Below are 23,948 nucleotides of genomic sequence, written 5' to 3'. Positions count from 1 at the left end.
ATTCGCGAAGTGAGTGAGCTAGGCCGATAGCCAACATCATGGTCGGCCTGGGTTTCGCAAGTGGAGCCCATCGCTGAATGCCATTTTATTTTGGAGGCCGCGCCGAGGGCCCGCGGTCATCGGCCCCTCGCAATCTAGGTCGCCTCGGAATAACCTAGCGCCGATACTCTAATAATAACACGCTATGAACCTTCGTACATACCACCGTCCCTCTCTAACGTATTAAGGCCTGTTCACATTAATAGCGACAATACTCCTTTTGCAACGACCAACAGCTTATAGTTATATTGTCTCTTTCAGTCATAGAGTCTAATCCGCTCGATGGAAACACACAAATATTCTAGACTTAGCTATTCAAAAGTAATAACACTAGCTTACATAACTTTAAAGAATAATAAAAAAATTGCATACATATCACTCTTTAAAATATAAATATAAAAACAATTAATAAATAATATATAGATATAAATATTTGTTTTATAAACATAAGCGGTGGCGTCTCTGTGAGCGGCGCGCTTAGCGTAGCGTCTGTCTGAATGCGATCAAGGCCTTCAGTTCGTCAACCCGGCTCCAATTGGGTCACGCTCCCCGCCTCGCTCGAACACAAATAACCGTTTTAACTCGCACTTTATCCGTCCTATAATGTCACAACGCGTATACTTGCATAATTGTCTTAATTAATACAATATTTAAACGATCGATGACCTTTAATTGAATAGAAAAAGCGTAATTCATGCATGTAGTCTCAATGAAATGAACAGTCGTCTTAATAGAAGAAATTTTGTGAGCAATTTGTAAGATATAAGTTTGTTGTTATGACGTATTAAGGCTATGTAATTGTGTTGCGTACAGAAGTTGAGAAATGTGGGAAATAAAGCGGTCATCGTCATAGCGGGAGTCGTCAAAGAAAAGTTACATATGTTATGGATGGCAATGATTTATATCAACATTCAAATATTTCTTTGTAATTAAGAATTCATATAGTATTGGTAATGAAAATCACTTTAACAATTCTTATTTAATATCGTCGAATTTCGTTCATTTCGATTTAATATTGGTTTATATCAAAATTTTGCATAAAAAATAACGATATTAAATTCGTCATATTATCGTGTCGTAAGCAATTGTGTCTTTTATTAGCGTAACCCGGTCAAGAGGCTGACCTGCATATTTTTTATTCTACAACATAGGTACGTTCCGATATTATTTGCGAAAACTGACAGATATAAAAAAAAATCAAAAAGATTACAAAAAATGAAAACGTGATTTGTAATAGAAAAAATATTATTGATGATTGACGAAATAATTTATATTAAAAATATTAATCAATTATTATTAAGAAATACACTAAATCCGTCAGAAATATTAAGGAAAATAATCAAACATACGGGAATTAATTCGTTATGAAAGGCAAATATTGATAGCTCAAATGTACCAATAATGAGGTTGATATAAATTACTTATGTAACTCCCCGTCGTATTATTAGCATCTCATGATGTAGGGCTCGTGATGTAGGGTTTGTTGTCAGTGAAGGGGCCGCGGTCCGCGGGTCGTCGGCCGCGCCGCCCTGACCCCGATACAACCTGCGCGAGCGTCACCATCCTAACGGAAAAAACCCATTGGTTTGCAACACTTCTAGTGCATAGATCGCGAAATGCAAGCCATTAACAATTCAGGATCACAACTATTACATTTGAAGCGGTTCAATGATTACGCATCGTTTATTTCACTCACAATTTATGTTATACACAATTAAGTTTCCTTGCTGTTCTTATTCTTAACGAATAAATAGGTTCAGAAGAATCGATACAGACGTTTACAAGACATAACGCAATGTCAGTTATATTGATATAAACCAAGAAGGTGTTAACGCGTACCTACAGTCATAAACTATTTAACGAGGTCGCCATGATGTGATCCTAAAATATTGTCGGCTTCGAAACCACGAAATTATTTGTAGATTACGTCGTGACTCGTGTGCCAGTGACCTTAAATGTTCTATAGTGGGCGATTTTTTCATATATATATATAAACATCTCATATTTTTTTCCTCTTAACCCGCTAACCCAAACAATTTTGAAAGCATCGAAGTGGATTACCTAATTCCGCGCCACTAGACGGAGTAAACAACTATACCAACCTAGAAATTATGATTTCGTATTTAGTCCACTTATATTTTCATATCATTTATAAATTTATTATAATAAAAATTTTATTTATAATAGAAATTACTTAACTCATTACGTAACAGTGAAAGCTCTATTGAAGCACGTGGTTGAGGAACACTTGATATATAATTAATTATAATTGTATAGGATTTATTAAACAAAATGTATATTATTAAATATTTAAATTTAATTTATGTCATGATGGACTTGATTCTAATGTTAACATTGTCAAATGAATATGATTATTGTTCAAGTTTATAATAAAGCAACATAATAGTTAACGATTTATTTTATTCGATTCGATTCGATTCGAATTCGCGCTACTAATCGATTATAGCCAGATAGGTTTATCCCTGACTAAAACCGATCCTAAATGTTATCATTTGGGACATAGGATTACATATGACTCCGCAATTGTCACGCTCGTTCTAAGCTGAAGTTGATGATTAAGTCCGCTTGACTCAGCGTGACCCAGATGTGGCCGTGTTGACGGTGAGCGGGAATCTACGTGCTCCAAATACTCTCAGAGTAGGCTAGGGAGCGGGGTCAATGACCCCAGCCAGACTTGCCCTCGTAGTTTCCGGGCGAAATTATTTTGACATTTAATAAACTGTTATGTAATAAATAAAAATAAACGGGTAAGATTATTTCAGTTATGATAATCGTAATATTTCAATACCCTCGTATGATATTTTTTTGTTTTATTAATGATCAATTTAATTTTTTTTATTGTCAAAATAATTTATAAATATTATAATAATATAACTTATTAAATAGACTTCTAAAATTATAAATAAGAATTAAGTAAAATGTTGAAAGTGATTTACATAAACGCCATCTAGTGTCGAGTAGAGTGTTTATATAAGATGATATAGATGTCGCTACAATACGCGGACATAAACAAAAAATAAAATATCATAGCTGTGTTGTTTTTGTTATTTTATATAGATAGATATATATTGTTATTTAATGTTATATTGGATGAGTGAATAAGTAATTTTTTATTAAGTATATTTTCAAAAAATATAATAAAACATCAAATAAACAAATTAAAAGTAATAAATTCCTCTTTTGTTTATTAAAAATTACAGTAAAAAATACTTTAAATTTATGACGACATTGAAGATATTACTGGATGTTTATCTTATAAATAAAGTTTGCTGATACGTTTTGTCTTTATCAATTTTTCAGATAAATAAAGAAGTAAATAATAAACAATCAAACGATGTATAAAATATTGTGTGAGTTCTAAAATTATGTTAAATTTCGTTAGCAATAATCGTTTAGAAACTTATTATCAAATGACGCAATGGGTCCGAGGAAAGTTTCTAAAACATTTCACAATGCAAACAACATCCAATGTATCTCGTTTCTATTTTCGGAGTCTCACAAAATCAATATTCAATGATGATTATGCTTACTAACTTAATTTCATGAACTATATACCTACTATAGACAGAGGAAGGTGGCAGATGTGGGGTGGCGGGCGATGGCCGTGAACTCGGCCGACCCCAGCCCCTACTACGCCTACACTACATCGTTATGAAGTACAGCATAATACAACCACGTATAGGTTATCTAATAACGAATTTGTGCTAGTTATCAATGATTACGTTGACTAATGAATGTGCCTTTGTTATATTTTAATTAAATTTTCTTTGACTTATAAATATTAAATAGAAATAAATTCTGCTTATCCTTTCTTTAGTCTAATTCGCGAACTGTAAGTTACAGAGGCGAATATATCAATAATATTCGTATTCACTATACTAATTAATTGTAACTTGACTGTGGTTTTACAAACATATATTATTTTAAATTAGAGACGGTAGCGTTACATGAAAAGTAAAAAAAAATGTATGAAAAATAAAAAGAAAGCTTAGGGTAATTGTAAATTAAAGTAGTTGTGGGGTGGTAGGGTGTGACGTCACGCGCATGCGCCGGCCGTCCTCCGACGCGTCCTGCCATGATTTCGCGCCAAACTGTTGTGAGTTGCGCGTCTGACGCCAGTTCTAACCTCAAAGTCGACATAACATAACATAACATAACAATTAATGAACATGGAATCTAAACGCGACGGCATGCTGCCACCTGATAGAATGGCAGGTAAGGCTATTTACATTTTCATACTAGAATATACGTTTTGAGTCACGAGGTCGTTCAACCTTAACCTTAATCTTAATGGCCAGTTAAATTATCATATTACTGGTGTTTAATTTATAACTCAGACGGCTATTAATATATACTAATAATTTATGTTACATTATTAAAAACAAATAACAGTCATGACTTGATACATTATGCCACAATATGTTACTAAATGATGGCAGGCAGAAAAAACGAGTATTTGCAGTCATCCTATAGATTGAATTTTAAATTTAAATATAAATTTATCTTTTTTTATAGTTATCATGTTCAATTAGTAAAAAATATTATATAAATATAGATATGAAATATTATTTTTATGAGGAAGATATTAATGATTTCGGTACGCATATGAGTTGATAAGTTATTGGGACCGGAACCCGGTATTCAGAGCCGACTGTGCACGGTCATCGCATGCACCCATGCATATTGCATCGTGCACCGACATCCGGCCCACTTTCGGCTTTATCCTTCATATATTGTTATGTACAGGAACCAATTAAACATGTCGCTACTACCGACGAAATGTAAGTTGCGTTAAAAAACTGAATACATCAATGTCGAATATATATCTTAATATTTTTTAAAATGTCTTTAAAAAAATAGTAATTACTTATTATATATGTCAATATAATAAAGAATGCAAAGTAAATTTGTTAATTAATTCAGAGGATTTTATGAATAAATGTTCATGAGTCTCTATCATTTCCTATATAATAATTACAAGTTTCGTACATAAAAGTGATCATCCAATTTGTCGACTGTCTAAACAGCGGGTCTCGGTGGCTTATCATCTCGTCCTATATACGAACACCACGTTCGTTTAAGTGAAAATCCTTACACATAAAGGAAGACATTACACAAGATGGTTCCAATCCCCTTCAGCTCGAAAGCTCCTTTCAAGAAAATGTAAAGCGTGACAACTCATGTCCTACAACTGCATAGAAAAAAATAGGTGTGTGACTGAGTGTGCGTCTAGCGAGCGAGCCTAGGTACTTGGAGTGCATCGCTCCCGGGCGGGTGTCGTCGCACTGCATATAGGCCAGTGCACGCGGTGCCCCCGTCACCCCCCGCTCCCCCGCCACGTTGCACACCCACACCCCCCGACCCCGGCACCCCCTCATTTTCCATTTTCATAGTCGCTCGCTAATTCCACTGCGTCGCAATAGTATGTCGTAATGAAGAGAAATTCCTAAACCTTTCTCCGAACGTGTCTTCTCGCCTTCCACTGGGAGCTGTCACATCGTGAGGCCAAGGTGGCAGGAGTTACTAGTTAGCAGGCGGATGATAACTTTTTGGCTTTCATCATTCATACATCACTGACATAAACACACGAACAGTGGAGAAGGGATACGTTTAATTATCTTATTTGCATAACATTGAAACACTTGGAGCGTAAAAATAAATTGTTATCATAATTTTTATATAACTTGTGTAATTATTGACAATCAATGTGGCTCATTGATTGTGATTAATTCAACAATTACTCGTTAATTGTTTAATACGAGCGGATTCAGCCATCAGTGATCGTATAGCCAATAAATAGATTGGAATTACGTCCTTGTGTCTGATGCCTGATCGCTCGTCGGCCGATGAGCTGCGATCTGTAGCTCCTCAACATCCAAGAAGCGCCTGTGGCAGAGCCACGTTATAGCTAGATTGATATCCGCGTGATCACAAATAGCTGTTCGAAATTATTAGGACAGTAGAAATGAATAAGATATAACAATGCGAATGCATGAACGCGGAAACGGTTAGTGCCGTTATGTTACTGTACGGGTCTGGTCTAGAACAGTCCTGCACGGGCTAGGCGATAGAATCTGACGACACGTCGTGAATTGATGAGGATTTCGTTTACAGTGTAGTAAATATTACAGTCAGAAACATTCCAAATCTACGTTTCATATTACCTCATGTATATATTTCAGACAAGTGTAACTACAGCCAACAAATCGTTACTATAATAACGCGTCTAACTTTCTCCACCACACCGTCTATTTTATTGACATACAACTATCGATACTCTATTATTAATAGACATGACACGTCACTAGCTTTACGATATTTTTAAATGATTTCACGTGAGGGTGCAAGCCCTAACCTTCCTCAATTAAAATGTGTGTCAGTCACACAACTGCGACACTCGTTCGGCTCGTAATATACAAATGTAATTAATAATTAACGACTTATACTTATTGTTAATTAATATATTTGATATGAAATATAATATAACAATAATATATATATACAAACACAATATTGGTAACTTTGTTGAGGGTAATATTATAGACGGGTTGTAGGTGAACGAACTCTACGTAAAATTGTCGTGCGATTCAAAGTGATGCTTCTCATGGGCTCTGATGAATGCAAATTCAAATGTGACGTCACAAACTTTCTAACATATTATTTAACAGCCACACATAACAATTGACTAAAAATTTTAATCTCCTAAACATACAGAAGCAAATAAATTATAAAATCGGTGATTATCATAAGACAATATTAAGCCTCCGATTGGTTCTGAATATAGTTTAAGAATGATTGCCATTATTTCAATACTATAATAGAAGTCCTTGTATGATAATTTTATAGTATTTACTGTAAACAAGATCTGGGTCGCTCACCCTATACAGTAGTGTGATAATTAACATAATATTATCTATGTAATAATAGTAATATTAAATCATAACACTGACGTACTTCAAGTACAGTGTAGGTAACAATTAATATGCGTATGTTGAACGACTAGCAAGGGCATTGCCCTTCCGTGACGAACGCCTACGATCGCGTACGATACTTTAACACATCTGGATAGTGGATACAATCCCCGAATAGAACTGTTACATATAATATATATTATTATAGTTTTTGTAAAGATTTGTTTATGTCAATAGTAAGATCTTATCTGATGTGACTTAGTCGAGAGTTACTACGCTATTCACAGGACAGTGACTTCTCGTTACTTCCAGTTAACTCTGCTTTCGAAAACTTCTTATTACTTCAAACTGTTACGAATTCATTCTAGAAACATCTTTTTATCTAAATTGAATGTTCAAAACAATTTTTAGTCGTTGTATTATGGGATGTTTATTGAAATGAGTGTTTTTAAAAAGTAAATCGCGGGCTAATCACTAAAATATTGGAATTAGTAACTCCTTTGTTTAGAACCAACGCTGTATACTGTAGCGGGTGCATTATCAATGACACACATAGCCAGTTCGATAGCGCGGTCGCGATAAGCCGAACAATACATCGTCTCGGTACATTGACCCACTATTATATAAAAAAACTCTTCCATTTTGATAATGACGTGACAATGACATTTCGTGTTGACCACGCTTTGAACGAGTGATATTGTAAAATTATGTGGAGAGCGCTTAATAAATATAAAGTATATAAAAGTTAATGAACCTCCTTTTTATTATTTAAAAATTATACTGGCACATCGTATTTTCTTTTTTATTTTCAATTTGTGTTGCTACATTGCATGTTTTTTTTTCCGGCCTGATACCTAATGTATTCGAATTCAGGGTTGCATAGTGACACGTGTCCAACACGCTGGCCGGGCTGATGCATGTCAACTTTCTCAGTATTACGTAACCGCCGAAGAGATGTACTAGAACGTTCGGAGTCATCGACCACGGAACCGCTTACGACACTCGCACGCTCGGACGTAATTTCGAGAATTCTTATATTTAGATAATTATTATTCCGTATCCGGAAATCGATTATATTCGATTGATCTGAAGATATTATACAAAATCGATTTAAAGTGTAATCAATATATATACACATACAATATAAATAATGAATATCCATTAAACAAATGTCCTGTTACAGATAAAATAACTATTATACTTTATTACAAAGAGGCTCAGTGACGAGTCATACATTTAGCGTACAACTATAGTCATAGCAGTAACGTTGACAGATGATAGTTCTAACCTAGCGATGGATGGTGACGGACAGCCATAGGTCGTCGCACGGGAGGTCATCGCGCTACCATCCCATAGCCACGTAGACCTACCACCTACCATTTACCACACATTAAAACCAACATATCAACGAGAGTGACAGTGAGCGTTCGAACTGATTCCAATTCGTAGGTTATTAATTTTCCTATAAATAATACATGAAAGACTTGTTAATGAAATACATATGAATGTTTAATTTATCATCGACGTATCGAAAGGGGATAAGCTCGCACATTCTATCGATAAAATATATTAAAGACTGTATTAAATTTTATATGAATTAAATTTCATAGTGAAATTTGAAATGTATTTATTTAAAATAGTAGTCGATAGTGTGATATGATGATATTGATTTATGTAATCGGGACGTTCTTATAATATTCGTTATTATTTGTTTTGGGATATGAATAATACATTGTTTGGTTGTTGTGAATTATGATGTTTAGTTTACTTTCTTTGATATCGGCTTTGTGGGTCAGCGGAAGAATAAAAATATGTTTCCATTGACACACGAAACTGTTATAGCGATATGAACGTCTCTCATCATAAATATTATAGAAACGCGATGTGCCGTAGATACCATTAGGATTAGTGGTCGACTAGAAGTGAAGGGGCAGAGGCACGTCGTGACACATCAGCAATTGTAAGTGTGGAGGCGTCATTGAACCCGTGTTATTGCGAAACAACGGAAACCAGTCCAGTGACCCCCTCCCCCCAGCCTCCTGTCCCACGCACCCCGCACACTCCTCGGACCAATACACCTGCTGCGAATTTTTAAAATCCTAGATTATAGACAACTTAGCTGATACGTGACTAGATTGGAATATACAGCCGGTTACATCACCCACGTCTGATGGATAAGTATTAGCTAATTTATATATATATGTATATGTAATTTTTTGGGTTGCCTTAGGTAAAAAACGTTGCTCGCTTTCTATACGGACTTTGAAGACCGTTTACGAAATTGTCCAAACAACCCCACGTGCTAACTAGAGCGGAACAGGGAAGGAAATATCACAAATGAAACGAATAACAAAAAATAAATAACATAATAAATATAATTATGTCATAATTGCAATCGTTACATCTGTCGGCGTTGACCTAAAAAATGACGTGGTCGATAGTGGTATAGTCAGGGACAACGGCCCGGCTGCCTCATTCGCAGGAATTGCAGGTAGGCTAAGGGGTTAAAGAACTCCAGTGCACTATATCAAATACCATTGAACTCCTCCGTCCCTCTCGCACGATGCACTCCACGCGATGCATCGCTCGCACGCCTGTCGTGCGAATCCCGGCCGATTACGCGCCTCGCATGATGACGCGGACCACAGACTAAAAACGCGAAACAAAAATAGCACAGATAATAAATATAGTTTAACTTTGAAATTGGAACACGATTAAAATAAATAGTTTCTATAAGATTAAAGTGCATTTTGGCGTCTTATACAATTTCCGTCTATTGTTACTTGATATGTTTATGTCGGACTACATTTTTTTTGATTGTATAAATGAAACTGAAAAAACAAAATAATTCGATTTTTATAGGTTAAATTTTAAATTACTTCAATACTTTCTTACTCAAGTGTGTCCTGGAGTTAAATATTTCAAAGAGAAATTATTGCCCTTACGTAATAAACGAGGAAATCTTTTCAGGCCGGAAATACTAATTAATGCTAGACATCTGTTTTGTGATTAGCACCTTGATTAGTAACAAAAGCGGTCGTCTTTCAATAATCAAGTTTATCGAGTGTAAAGTTCAAACAGGGCATCGACTTGCTTCGGCTGAGTCGTTAGAGACCGATCTGCGGATCACTCGCTAGAAAATCTGGTTAACAACACATGATTTCGCGCTTCTATGATGTCACTCCGAGCAGGAAGACAACTTAAGGAAAAACGAAAACACGTTCTGAAATCTGACGCTGTACACCAAATGTATATATGTTCTGAAATCGAACATTTTATTACTTACTATTTTTTTTTTCATACCGTCATAGTGATATCAATGATCAGAGTTGAAAAAAAAGATAAACATAATTCTGCTTATTTTTTTTTCAACCTTCGTTTTAAACCTGGCGATAGATAAAATTTTGATAATACAATTTATACTGATAAAATGTCATTGAACTTGATAAGAAATAAGTGAATAAATTTCACCCAAATCCTACTGTAATAGAACATAAATTATAAGAATAATAATATTTTTATTAAAAAATATTAAAAAGCGATCCATTGTGCCAGTGACCATTTTATTATATCGCGTGTCCGGATTTGGTTAAGATCACGAAAGAACAACAACTACGGTGCAAAAGTAAAAAAATATGGCGTATTGAAGTTTAAAAATTATCGTAAAAATACAGTTTTCAGACATAATATCATTAGTTTGTTATTTGTGACGGTGCTCCTTAGTTATTTACGAAATCATCCCCAAAGACATAATACAAAAGTTATTTCTGAACGTTCAATTAGTTTCTAAAATAAACACAGCTTTTGGCTGGATATAAAAAATTGTACAACCCGCCAAAATATTTCAAATGGTATTTATATTTTATATACACGATTCAAGTATAATAATGTTCTTTGGAATTAATATTCAATTGAAAGAGAATAAAAAGGTTTTACGTCACTTTGTCATGACCTCATGCATAAGCAATTGGAGGTTGATTTACAAATATTATAGTTTGCATTTGACTGGAATTAATTTTCAATTCACACGTTGAAACAATAGAAATCTTGTTTTTTGGTGATACTGGCTGACAGAAAATAATAACTGAGATTTTAATAAAAAAAAAATGGAAGTTATATGAGAATATTTATGGCGAATGCCGCGTATGTTGAGATACTGTCAGCTACAAATGTCGACACTTGTTTACCGAGTTGTTCGCAGACCTTGAGATTCGGCAGCGGTCACTGGCCTGAGCTCGAGCCTCACGCACCCGATATTATAATTTTTTATCAACCGCCTGACTGTTTCAACAGCTTAGCTTGATTTAGAAATGCCGGTATCTACCTGATATCATCACACATAATTTCAGCGTGATACGTGTACATATATATAAAAAATATTAAATATATTAGAAATATAAAACTTTAATGAAATACAATATAAATATTATGATATATTGTTATTTTATAACTATATGTGTATGACTTATACAATTGTAATACCAGTTTAAATGCTATTGTCAGTTATGTGTTTATTATATTAATGTAAAGCTTAACGAATTCGGCATTCGCTGATTTTGGTGGCAATTCCAAGGACGACCGGGTCGGGTTCAGTAGCCACCTTCGACTGTGAATGACACCATTTCGAACGTTGACCCTCAACATTTCCTGTGCGGCAAATAAAATTATGAGCCGATAGCTTAAACCGACTTCAACTACTAACTGAATATTCATGAGACTGACTTACTGACTCAACATTTAAATAACCAATTATTTACATTCGAATCAAAAGTGATTCAAAATTAAAGAATGTGTTAGTGGTATACATAATGTTACATCGAGAACGTATAATATTTAATGCAAGTCGTCAGCGTGTAAAATCTGATGATGTAATCGTTTGTTACAGGTAAGCGTATGGTCGGTGGACGGGTGGATGCCGTCGCCAATCCTGGCGGTAGCTAGTAGCTGGTCAATATCGGTGAGGTTTAGTTGGCGAGTTATGATTGCACGTAATGCGTTCTCGTTAGAGCACAATGCACCGGCTGCAGTGGTGTCAGTCACCCCGGCCTAACGGCGCTGGCCCTATACCCGGTGCGAGTCGTCATCGCAATTGTCGTCAACCGCTAACGCAATATACATATAACATACCTAACAATGTTAAATCCGGTCCCACAACATCCCCACAACACACCCTCGATTGTGTTCGTCCATACGCCTCCAGTTACATAGTTTGGAGGCTCTTAATTATGTCCGAGAACACACTGAGACCGCGACAATGAACGGACCGCAAAATTTTAAAATACATTCTCATAACAATGAATGTTGCCATGACTCAAAAGAATAGAACCGTTGGGGACTCAGTAATAAAGTAATTATCGATTTTTTTTCTACATATTTCGACCCTGAGAAGTATTTTCTTTAATTGTACTCCGTATGAAAGTTGTCAAAAAAAAGTCTTACGTGATTTATTAATACGATTTTTCAAAGTTGATAAAAATTCTCAATTAATGTCACATCCTATAATATTAAAGTTAACTATGATAATACAATGTTGTGAAAATATTCGAAGACATCCCGCTGATATTCTGTCATTAACATTGGTATCAGAGCGAGGGTTTGAAGCAACATCGTTTAGCGACAACACAATGCTTCTCTTATCTGGGAATGTCGGTTACGAGCCGATACAACAAAAGGAAACACAAAAAAAACTAATGTCTAAAAACTTTGGACCCAACTTTTTTCATCGAAGAGATTTCGATTAATTTTTTTTTTTTAACTTCACAGAAGAGTTTAATATCGCGAAACTCGCACAAAAGTTTACAGTCTCACAAAAAATTCTGTTACCTGTTTTATGAAATCCGAGCTGTGATGAAAGGGTAGTTCGATCTTACATTTTTTTATTCGCCAAAAATCTTTATATTACCTGATTTTCGAAAAAACAGTTCCATAAAAATAGAAATCAAAAGGAAGTTGGCTAAGGGTTAAAAAATCTTCACTTACATTGTCCTTCTGGCAGATGCTATAATTTAAATCTCTGTTCTTTGCCCGACGATAATATGGGTCACAGAGCATTACAGAAAAAAACGCCTAATGGTTATTAAACAAAATATATGGCTCAATAATGTTAGAATAATAATTTGCTCAAAAACAAATAGCAATAAAATATTATTGTTAGATTCATTTAAAATCCGTCTTGAATATAAAACAAAAGTTTGCTGTGCTATTGTTTTAAAAAGGCTCTTAGAATTCATTACCATAATTTCCCCTCACATTTCTTACAATGCATGCATCCTAAAACAGATTCCTCTTACAATGGCGGTTGGGAGGTCTTGTATAACGTTTCCCTGAATTCAATGAATGTTAGGAAAATAAAAAAATTGTTACAAAGATAATATTAATTAAATATATTTATCAAGCAATGGCGAAGTGGTACAGTCGCAGGGGAACCGTTACATGTACTTGCCGAGTTGAGTGCACGCGCCTCGCGGTCGCCGACACTAGTTATTACAGCAGCCCCCCCCCTCCTGCGCCCCCCACACCTCTTCCCCTCACCATAGACAACTCTTATATAACCTCACAATAGTTAAATAACTTCTCCAATCTATTAATAATACCTACACCGGCATGTGTCGACGTCCACGCCCTCGACGTGGCACGCGCAGCCACATGCACTACCGCGTCACTTCCGCTTTCTTTACAAGATCCTTGTTATAAAAGACAGAAATTCGTAAAAAGCGACATCTCGCTTTCCAGTTTTTCGGCAGCTGTGCTACCAGGAAGCGTGTACAATACAACGCAAAAATAATTAGCGATTGCCAAAAAATCGAAAACATCTGAACATAACCGACGCCATATTTGTTGAACTTTCTGCCGTATGTTTCCCAAACTGTCGTTAATTATATAAATTATTTTGAGTTGAACGACTGCTTTATTGTTATTTATTTTTTTATCTCGTAGTTTATGTATAATTTGTGATTTTATACTTTCGAACTCAATATTAAGGATCAGATTACTGGAGTCGTCACAGAGATTATAATATCGGTACAAAATAACATTAAACCAATCCTACGCAGATTAGATGAATTATGATGGGCTCCGTGAACTGTAGAGTTCAATCAGAAGGCAACTGTATTTAATTATAAGTTCGACAGTAAAACGTAATAAACTGAATGACCTTAAAATGGCTTGGAATTATTCGGTACAATTATGTAAATTTTGTTGGAGAAAGATCATTATGTTACCGCGCGGGCTGTGACTTAGAAAAAAAGTGCTTCAAAACCGGTCGGTGATGAAATGAAAGTCGACTTATAGGCAGCACACATTACTTTCACCCGCTCAGTAAACTGCACTTAAAGTTCAATTAAAACATTAACGTGTACAATAACTTTAAACACGTAATACTTCTAATGTGTATATACATGTGAAGAGTGAATTACATTAAAAATTAACAGATAAAATATAAGCTAGAAAACTAAACTTCAAAAAATATAAGGCACATAAGTAAAACATGTCGATCGAAGGTAGGATAAGTGTTTTAAATAAAGTCAAGGATCATTTGCGTCGCAAACAACTACGGGGTCAGTAGACTGAGGCGCGCTAACGCCGAAATTATCGCGATAATACACGAGCCGCGCGGCCAACGAACGCTCCAAGGCCATGGTGGCCACGATTATATTATAACTACATATATATTATACCGGGGTTATATACACATCTTATACAGCACTGAGACAGTGTCATTAGTATGTATTGACGGTATGTATTTGATGTTTCGTATGATGATCAAATGTAGGCCTTATGTTACTAGAATTTTCTATAAAACTCATAGTTTATTAAAAGTAAATCTATAGCTGACAATTTCAATGTTTATTAAAATACATCGTGTTACGTAATGTAATATTATCTTGTCTATAAATGTCTTAACAATAGCTGATCGTAAGATGGAGGGAGTTATGAGGAGAGGTAAGGTGGTAGCTCGCGGAAGCGTTCTCGGACCGGGTGTGATGGTGGGTGGTGGGCGGTGGGCGGTGGGGTTGCAGGTGGCGTCAACGCGCGACCGTGAACTTTCCTCGGACACGTTTTCAGGATCGAATGCTGCGCAATATCCCGCACAGCCAGGGCCCCTGCAGCTCCCTCCAACTCCTTCATCCGATATACTATTTTAGAAATTTCTAGCAGATGAGATTTATATCACAAAGATTTCGATAATTAAATATATTTTTATTATTCATAAGTGATAATGCTTTATATCATATCTGTGTTTTAAAAAAATGACACAAGTAAACGTCTCTAATTTCATTAAAGGTATAATGTGTAGACAACTGACAATGTTTACTGAATACGTAAACATTTTGTATATATAAAATTTCAAATGAGTTTATATTTCGTAGTATCTATCACGTTGTATTTACAAACGTTTTGCGTCGTTCCCTCCAAAACCAGGCCATATCCGTATAATGAGATGAACTTTCGGAAAACATTCGAATTCATTGCCAGAAACAAAAAAAAATAAGGAAGCTTCCATAAATAACACGAAGTTAATATCAATGTGTAAATAAAATAAATGAAATGTGATTCAAAGAAAATAAAAGCGTGAACCAATAGCATATCAGAGCGTACAATTATCAACATTAAACGGGGCCAAGTAAGTGTAACAGTAGGAATTGAATACACAAACTTCCTCATTCTCGTCCGTGTTGGCTGTAATGCAACGTAACTGCCTGTGCGCCGGCGCATTACACAACGCATCATCAGAGGCTTCAATGCGTTCAGCAGCGATGCGCGAGCTGCTTGCCGCTCTAATAAATACAATTATTCAGTATTACATTATACACTACCTCACTGAGATACTTTTTAAATGTTATATACGATTTTTGAAAATCTCAAATAAACAGACCGAAAATATTTTGAGCACAACGATGTCTATCAGTACACCGTTGTCCTCTATCGAGAGCAGGAAGTCTCGGTTCTACATAAATATCAAGGTGAGTATATCAACAACAAAGCGCTGGTACGAGAGAAAGGGATTGCTTGCGATTTCAATTATCTAGTATTCAGAATAAACAATGATAATTAACTTCAACATATTTACAGTAATAAAACTACTGTGTTTAATAGTTGTGATAATGTAGACGTGTTTCGGTAACAAAGTTGCGGATACTAAACAGTTGATAAACGATTGTGGGTACATAGCACATATTATTACAGACTAGGTTTCCTTGTAGCGATCTCGCCTTGCAGACGACATTGCGGTTAATTCGGTGCTATTCGACATTGACATGTTCCTATATATAAACCAGGAAATATATAAGATTATCGCAATAACCATCTTAATAAATAAAATGTTATCATATAAAAAAAGAATTCTTCGCAATTAGTATAGAAAATATGTATATGTTTTAATAATATATAAATCTCAAATCAATGATAAACAATGTCAGTATAAAATGATTTATATAGTATAATAATTTTGATGATGCATCTCTATATATATTATTGTATCTGAGTGTTGTCAGGCCGCAGGGGCCCCAGTCGGTGTCTGGTATGATTGAGCGCACCCGACGACCTTGGCCTTGGCACGGGTTGCCGAAACCGAGGCCGGTACGATCCACCGCGTCCGGATCACACGGCATCTAGCTCGGCAACATTCAACTCATTCAATTATATATAAAACCAAATCTATATTAACAGTACACCCTGACTGTAATTTGTTTACTGCCGAAAATACCATCCCCACACATATAGTTCTGAGAGAATTTCAAATGAAACGAAAAACAAACGAGATAATGTAAAAATTATGTTGTCGTTTCAAAATTTTACCCGTATATATTTGGAGCTGATGAAAAAAATGGCGAGTACCGTGTCATCGCGATCGCAACACCGCGGGGTAATGACTCCAGTTGACCTCGAACTGCTTCGGAGCAGCTCGTCAGAGCTCGGCCGGTGTCGCCGCTCCCGAATACTGCACAAACAATGTATTGACGATTCAAATTCGCACTTATTCAGACAATTTAGAAACGCTCGCCGTATATATATTAGGATAAATTTTATGCTTTATGAGCTCCATGTCTATCTGACACGATTACATGGTGTTTGTTGGTACACGCGGTAGCTATACGATGGGTAATTCGTAATAAATACAGCAGTGGAAATAAATGTCTCAGCGAGGCCTTGACCGAGCTCGTCGGTACACCAGTCCCACGTGACTTCGTAGAATTTTTCATAGCGTCCAATTACATTTATTGTGTCTCATGCATTTTTGACTCCGTAACATACATGTGAATTAAAATAAAACGCTGTGTTTATGTTTTAATGAAACATATAGTGTTTCATCTGTTCTGGTTTAAATTGCTTTTTGTTTACAATATTACTTGTGTTAGGTAATAATTGGAGGCAAAGTTTGGAGTTACACATTATATTTATAAAGTTTATTATCTGAATGGTGTCCAGCCGCGACCCGTTCGTCCGATGCTGGTCCACGATCACCGGCCCTCGCCCCATTGTCCCTGTGTCCTTGGACCAGAACGTTTGAAGGTTACTGGGTCCTTAAATTTGGAAACTCGTCCTTACAACCTCCAAACGTTATTTAAAAGACAGAAGTTTTGACATTGTGATTCATTAATGTCAATGTTGGTAACATTGTTGTAACTATACAAGATAAATATATTCGATATTTTTCCCTAATAATTAATGTAAATAGTCGATTTTTTTGCATGTACGGCAGAAGCCAAATTTTTTAATCCGGATTAAAATAAAAAAAAACGGATGCCATAATTGCAAACAATGTGCGGGCTTAGCTTTTTTCAAATACAAAAAAGTGCGTCCAATCGATGGAAATCGTTAAGAGCGAATCGACCCCGACGTACTTTGGCTGAATATGAACAATGCAACAAATACATGTGGCCAGCGACTGACACCAGGTTGACTTTAATAACAAAAAAATTAAACACACCAATTTAAACCTTATGCCAATATAAATAATGGTTACAATATCAAGTAGTAACATTTTATAAACCATGTAATTTGATATTCTCGTCCCGATATTAAAAAGTGAGGGCAACGGAAGGAAGTGGAAAAAAATTGGGCACCAATTCACTTTCACGCACTTATATGAAGTGCACATATGGCATTGTTATAGAATGTTTGTTTTGTGAGCGTATACATAATATAATATGATAAGGTATTACGTAATACAGCCATACCTAACTTGTTTGCAGCCTAAAAGGTTGAATTCGCATTTTAAAACTCAAATACGTTACAATTTACGATGGTTCAAAAAAATAAAATTTTGAGATTCAACAAAACTAAGTACAAAATTTTAAAAATTCTTCGATTCTGAACTTACAAACAAATCTAAAAAAAAAGGGTTAGAATTTTTTTCGTGGCCAATAAAAAATGTAGCTTCCTTTCAATGAATCGTACACGTGGGAGGATATTTGCGAAACCCTTAAAAACCAAACCTTTTTGTTAATTGTAAGGGAAAGTATTGAAGCGAAATAATTTTTATAAAAAATACATATATAAATAAAACATTGAATGCACCTTTGCATCATGTGTCGCCTCGCCTGCCAATCGCTAAACAACCCTTCTAGAGCCGAGTTAATAATTGTATATATTTTGCAGCTTTCAATACAAACCGTACGATAAATCTCTGTTGTAACTGTCCTGTTGTTCATCTGTCTGTCAAAAGCCTGTTTGACGATCTGATAACATATTTATGAATTCAACAATGTACCTTTCTTTCGCACTTTGATGGCCTAAATACTGAACCAATTTGAATTGAGATTAAATTGAACTTGAGTATGTTCTTCGAAAACAGACACACTTCTCTTTAGAACAGAAATGTTTGCGTGAGTTATATAAATTTTAAAAAAACTAGGCGAAATATATAGCGTTATACGAATTTCCTTTAAAAGTTCAAAAGTTGGAAAAAGTTTTTATAAAACAAACTTTAGTATTACGAATGAAATAGAAAAATATCAATGTAAATCTGGCAACAAAATCATTACTCTAAAATGAATTGTTGTGAGTAGGTATAAATTTATTTTTGTCATTATGCCAACAAAATAATAAGTTTTGCTTAAAATAGCCACCATCCAATTTCATTATGGTAAAATAATTTTAAACTACTTCAGTAGTACTTCATTATTACACTTTGGATCCTTTTTTACAAAAATACTATTTCTTTTACAATTCGATTTCTATAATAATACTAGAATGAATTTTAAATATATATTATAACTTATAGTAGTAAAATGGTGTCATGTTAAATAATAATCAAAATGAATAGACAATAAAACTTTCAAATCAAATCGTCCATATCGTTGAATCTATTTTCGTCATAATGTTACACCAAAAAGTTTGTATTTTATTTGTCGTTTGAATTTAGAACGTCATGGCTACGTTTTGAACACGTTTTGAGTGTATCAGAGCGGCTGCGCGGGAGGTGGCCTTGACCGGCCTGCGCCAAAATTTCCAGGTCGTTCACCCAAGTTGACGCCCACCGCCACTCGTCTTTATCTACGTAAATAAATTTGGCTTTACACAAACGAGTGCCTTAATTAGTGGTTACAAAGTCGAAGTTGCTGTGCCGGGAATCGATGACGATGTTATATAAAATGAAATTATTTATGTACCTATGGTTATAGAAACTTGTTTATCAATAAGATGTTAATACAATATGTTCTATATTAATTTAGATATTTAGGCCCTTCATACATTTTATTATTAATTTATTTTATGTATTCTTACTGGAGCTTCCTCATGATAATGAAATGAGACTATTGCTGATGAGTTATTTATTTGTTACAACACAATAACAATAACTCGCGTGTGTGTGAGTGTTGTATGTATACAAGATTAAAGTTATATATATATATAGAGCCTATCGTAGACACTTCCTAAACATGATAACTCCGATATGCAAAACGTGACATTACGTAACGTAATTCTATCTACAGCTCTTCTTGATACGTTTCCTAAATAATGTATTGAATGATAGATTTTAAACATCAATGTTTATCTGAAGGTAACGTAAATATTTTGGATGGAATGTTTCGTGGTAGTCGGAAACTTTTGAAGAGGTTCCCGGAAGTATCAGCGGTCCGTGCTAGGCCAGGAGGCAAGCGGGCCGAGACGGCAGCGGGTCACCCCGTGAGCCGGGCGGTGTGTAGGTCACACCAGCAGGCCGCTCGCCATCCATTAGCTCGGATTCGTGTTCAAGTTCACTCGCGTTCCATCACCGAAAATATTTCAGTAGTGTGACGCAACCGGCACGACCGTCCGCCGCGTCCCGCTCGGACGCCCGGCCCGGCCATCAGGCCCGCCCGCTCTCGCGCGACCTTGGCCGCGGAGCGCCCGCAAGGTTCGGGTCTTCGAACTCGGCGGGTGGCGAGGTGCGGGGCTCCGGTCCCTCCAATGGCGCCGCTCGCTCGTCTGCGCGCACTCCGGATTGGTCCACAGGCGACGCGGCAATGACCTCGGAGACCGGAGTTCGGAGCGCGCCGAGCCTCGCATAGACTCCGGACCGACGGGCTCCGCGCGTCCGTAAGGGCGACTTTCGCTCGGCGGTCTCCTGCGCTCGCTCCAACTGATTGTATCGCACGGAGCGCCGATCATTTTGCAGACTTTCACTCTTAAGGAGCGCCTCGCGCGTCGCCGAACATCGCCGGCGGCCGCTCGCCGCTCGCACTCCGCTCCACACTCAGTTCGTCGGTCGAGCTCGAGCTAGACGCACGCGGCGCGTGTTGACGACGCACGTTTACGAGACTAGTACACCCGCCGAGCGCGACCTGCATTCACTTGATGCATTCGTCCTATATCCCGTGACCTGAAGCTGGACGTATCGTGTTGTGAGCCGGCTCTCGATGTGTCTCACGTGTTGTGTTTGTGTGACCTTATAGGACTCCTAGTATAATTGTTGTTTAGTTTTGAACATATGACTGTTAGTGATGTCGCCGGACAGCAGTTACGGACGATATGATGTGTCGACTCCGTCAGATACTATGATGGCTTCGACGCACAAGGAACGGGAACCCGAACTACATATAGGTATATACGATTATTAAACCGCGAGAAACTTATCTATCGAAGCACTAGGAAGCTTCCCTTGAGGTTGACTATCGCAATGACTTTATAATTAGCAGTTCTGTGCAGGTAAAACGACCTTGCGAATTGTTGAACGAAAATAAAAAAGTAATATTATCTAGAAACTTTTTTTATATAATATTCGTGAAGCGTCCAGTATTCTGGCAATATCTTACAAACGAGTTACGTAAGACGTGTTCAAATAAAAAAAAGGAATATATGTCTTTAACTACAGTATATAAATTAAGTCATGAATGTGTGAGACGATTATTAAAAATTGATATTCGCAGTTGACGCAAATTAAATGAAAATATTTTAAATACATTGCAACGTATATAAATATATGTATTTTTTAGTAACCATCTTATGTTTATATATTTTTATATAAATATCAAATGATAAACACCTCTCATGAAATCCCATTCAAGACCGAGATCTCTGTGTACTTGAAGTTAGATTTTCTTATAGGTACTACGATTTGTGTGTATTAAAAAAACTTTAACTACCGTTTATGGGCGTAATATAAACAATTAAAAACGTCACCGGGCCTATTGATTAATGATTATTTATTAAAAAATTATGAAAGGGTAAAATATTAAAGCGTTCCGCTGAACTAAAATTGATGGATTGATAGTACAATGGAAACGAAGGGTTTAGGAGAAAACAATTAATACATCATTGTGCAAAATATGTACAGTACTTGAAAATATAATACCTTACCCGCCTGTACCTTTTGCGAATCGCTGGGGTCCCATAACTCGGGGTTCCTATACACGTCGATTGCTAATGATGTTATAGCATTTCTATTGATTGACTTTATTTGAATCATCGAACAAAGAGTTAACCGTTCAGCCTGGGAAATATATAAAACGATTAATCTGTTAAAGCATCACTAATGATCTCGGTTATTAATGATATTAAATAATCTCAACTTGGGAAAAGCGTTACGGGTTCAATGTAACCAGCATCCGACGTTTACTTTTACTTTTCATTCGATACTCGTTTCTAGTTTATATCAACTTCCGTCAATACTTACAGTTGATACATTTTAAAATATTATCGCAAAAAATTTGTTATTACAATATACATTACGAATTAACGAAGTGTCAACCTTGATAATAATAAGTGAACGTGCAATAAAAATATATAGACCTAAAATTTAAACACATCTGTATATGCAGAATCAGTGAGACGTGTTATGTAAATAGGAAATTATATTTATCATACGTGATAGTTGTGATCCAATTATTAACAAACAAAGCTCGCCGTGACACAGATCCGTGCAGTGCGACCGTCTCAGACGTTACTCGGTCCAGCACTTTCTAGCGCACTTTCCTCTTTAATCGACGTAACGAAGCGACTCTCACACGCTCGGATCAGAAAAGCATAGGTTGCATCACAAGCAGAGAAATGTATGCACGCTAACGCGTCTAGCTGCATTCACACTTATACCCCTCCAGCGACTTTCCCCGCCGAGCCAGCGCCGGGGCGCCGTACCTTCACATGTAATATGTAAGAATGATAGAAGAAACATCAGCCGGCACTAAAAAAGAAAGTGACACCATAGAAAGCGATCGCTGCGAGCGACGACCCGCGCTCGCTCAGAAATAGAAAGTCTGTTCCTAGAGGCCGGAGCGTTCCCTTAACAAATAAACAAACACAGAGCAGGAAAGTGAGAGCGGTCGGGGATCGACGCCGGAGGAACCTGCTCCTGCTAGGACACCTCGCTCGTACACTGTGACGTCACCCCCTCACACACACACCGTCACTCACACACAGACAGTAACGTTGTCAAATTTATAACAAAGAGACCAGCTAATGTCGTTAATTATCGTTGATTCAGTCCACCATTACTGACACATTGTAGGACCCTTGCTTTATTGCTTTCGAGATACTAAATGTATATCAATTATTTAAATCATATAGATAATATATTGATAGGTATTTGATAGTCCAACTGGAGAGGTCAACGACTTCCCTCAAGTGCAGTAGAGACTTATCGCTTTCTAAAATAACTATTCAGTGTCACCGACGCACGCAACTTGATCGCTTGCGTCACCACTCGCCTGATACGTATAACTAACTTACATAATGAGATGAAAAAAATATACTCACTTCACGTGACTACTATAATATGAAGATAATAACATTTCACAGATTAAAAATTTTATCTGAAGTTGTGGTTCATCCTTCATGGTATATATTAATAAAAAATGACCTTAAAATTAAATCTACAACGCTATATTGATGCTTCATAGGAATTTTATATAGAAAATATATATCTTCGACAGGGAGCTGTCAAATCAATTTGGCGGCAAAATTATGTTTGACAATATCCTGATAACATTATACTTCTGATTGGATTTAGAATAAATGACTAACATATATATTATAATTTTGTTACAGAGTTCGATGGTACAACCGTTTTATGCCGCGTCTGCGGTGACAAGGCCAGTGGTTTCCACTACGGCGTCCATTCCTGCGAGGGGTGCAAGGTAAATAAAAATATATAACTATAATTTAAATTCCATTCCAGCTCACTAACATCAAATGACGACAAACCATTCACTGGACAATTATACATAAGGATATAGACAGTTTTTATTTTATGCACTGCATTGCACATACGTATTCAGTATTATTGTAATTTACGAAAATTCCGTCATGACTGAAACGAGGCTATAGTTAAATTCACAATGAATATAAAAATCTATGGTTTATGCTCAAAATATTATCTCGATTCATCCTGACCTCTAACTGGTATCGATGCTAGGTTACGGTCTACGGATATAGTTAAACAAAAACGCTGCGTCTATTAAGACGATTAATAAAATACGTTAACGTCCAAATCACTGTAATATATTTAAAGTTTATAAGCGCTGCCTACTTATTTATACAAGTGGAAGTGTTTCA

General features: G+C 36.2%; 1 protein-coding gene and 1 long non-coding RNA gene across 2 annotated transcripts in view; one reads left to right on the top strand and one right to left on the bottom strand.

Annotated features, from left to right (window-relative positions):
• LOC116767190 (ecdysone-inducible protein E75) overlaps window positions 1-23,948 on the top strand; it is a 62,573-nt gene that overhangs the window by 29,213 nt on the left and 9,412 nt on the right. The window contains 1 exon segment of the mRNA XM_032657387.2: window positions 23,442-23,530. Within this exon segment, the coding sequence (XP_032513278.2) occupies window positions 23,442-23,530 (89 nt within the window).
• LOC133320131 (uncharacterized) lies at window positions 8,622-10,200 on the bottom strand. Its single transcript, XR_009753581.1, has 3 exons — window positions 9,917-10,200; window positions 9,507-9,620; window positions 8,622-9,052 (listed from the first exon to the last, which is right to left on the bottom strand). It is a non-coding gene; the product is annotated as an uncharacterized LOC133320131 (long non-coding RNA).

Source organism: Danaus plexippus, assembly GCF_018135715.1.
Source record: "Danaus plexippus chromosome 9 unlocalized genomic scaffold, MEX_DaPlex mxdp_24, whole genome shotgun sequence".
Taxonomy (NCBI): Eukaryota; Metazoa; Arthropoda; class Insecta; order Lepidoptera; family Nymphalidae; genus Danaus; species Danaus plexippus.
Note: the sequence above shows the minus strand (reverse complement) of the source record. Positions and strands in the feature narration are given on the sequence as shown.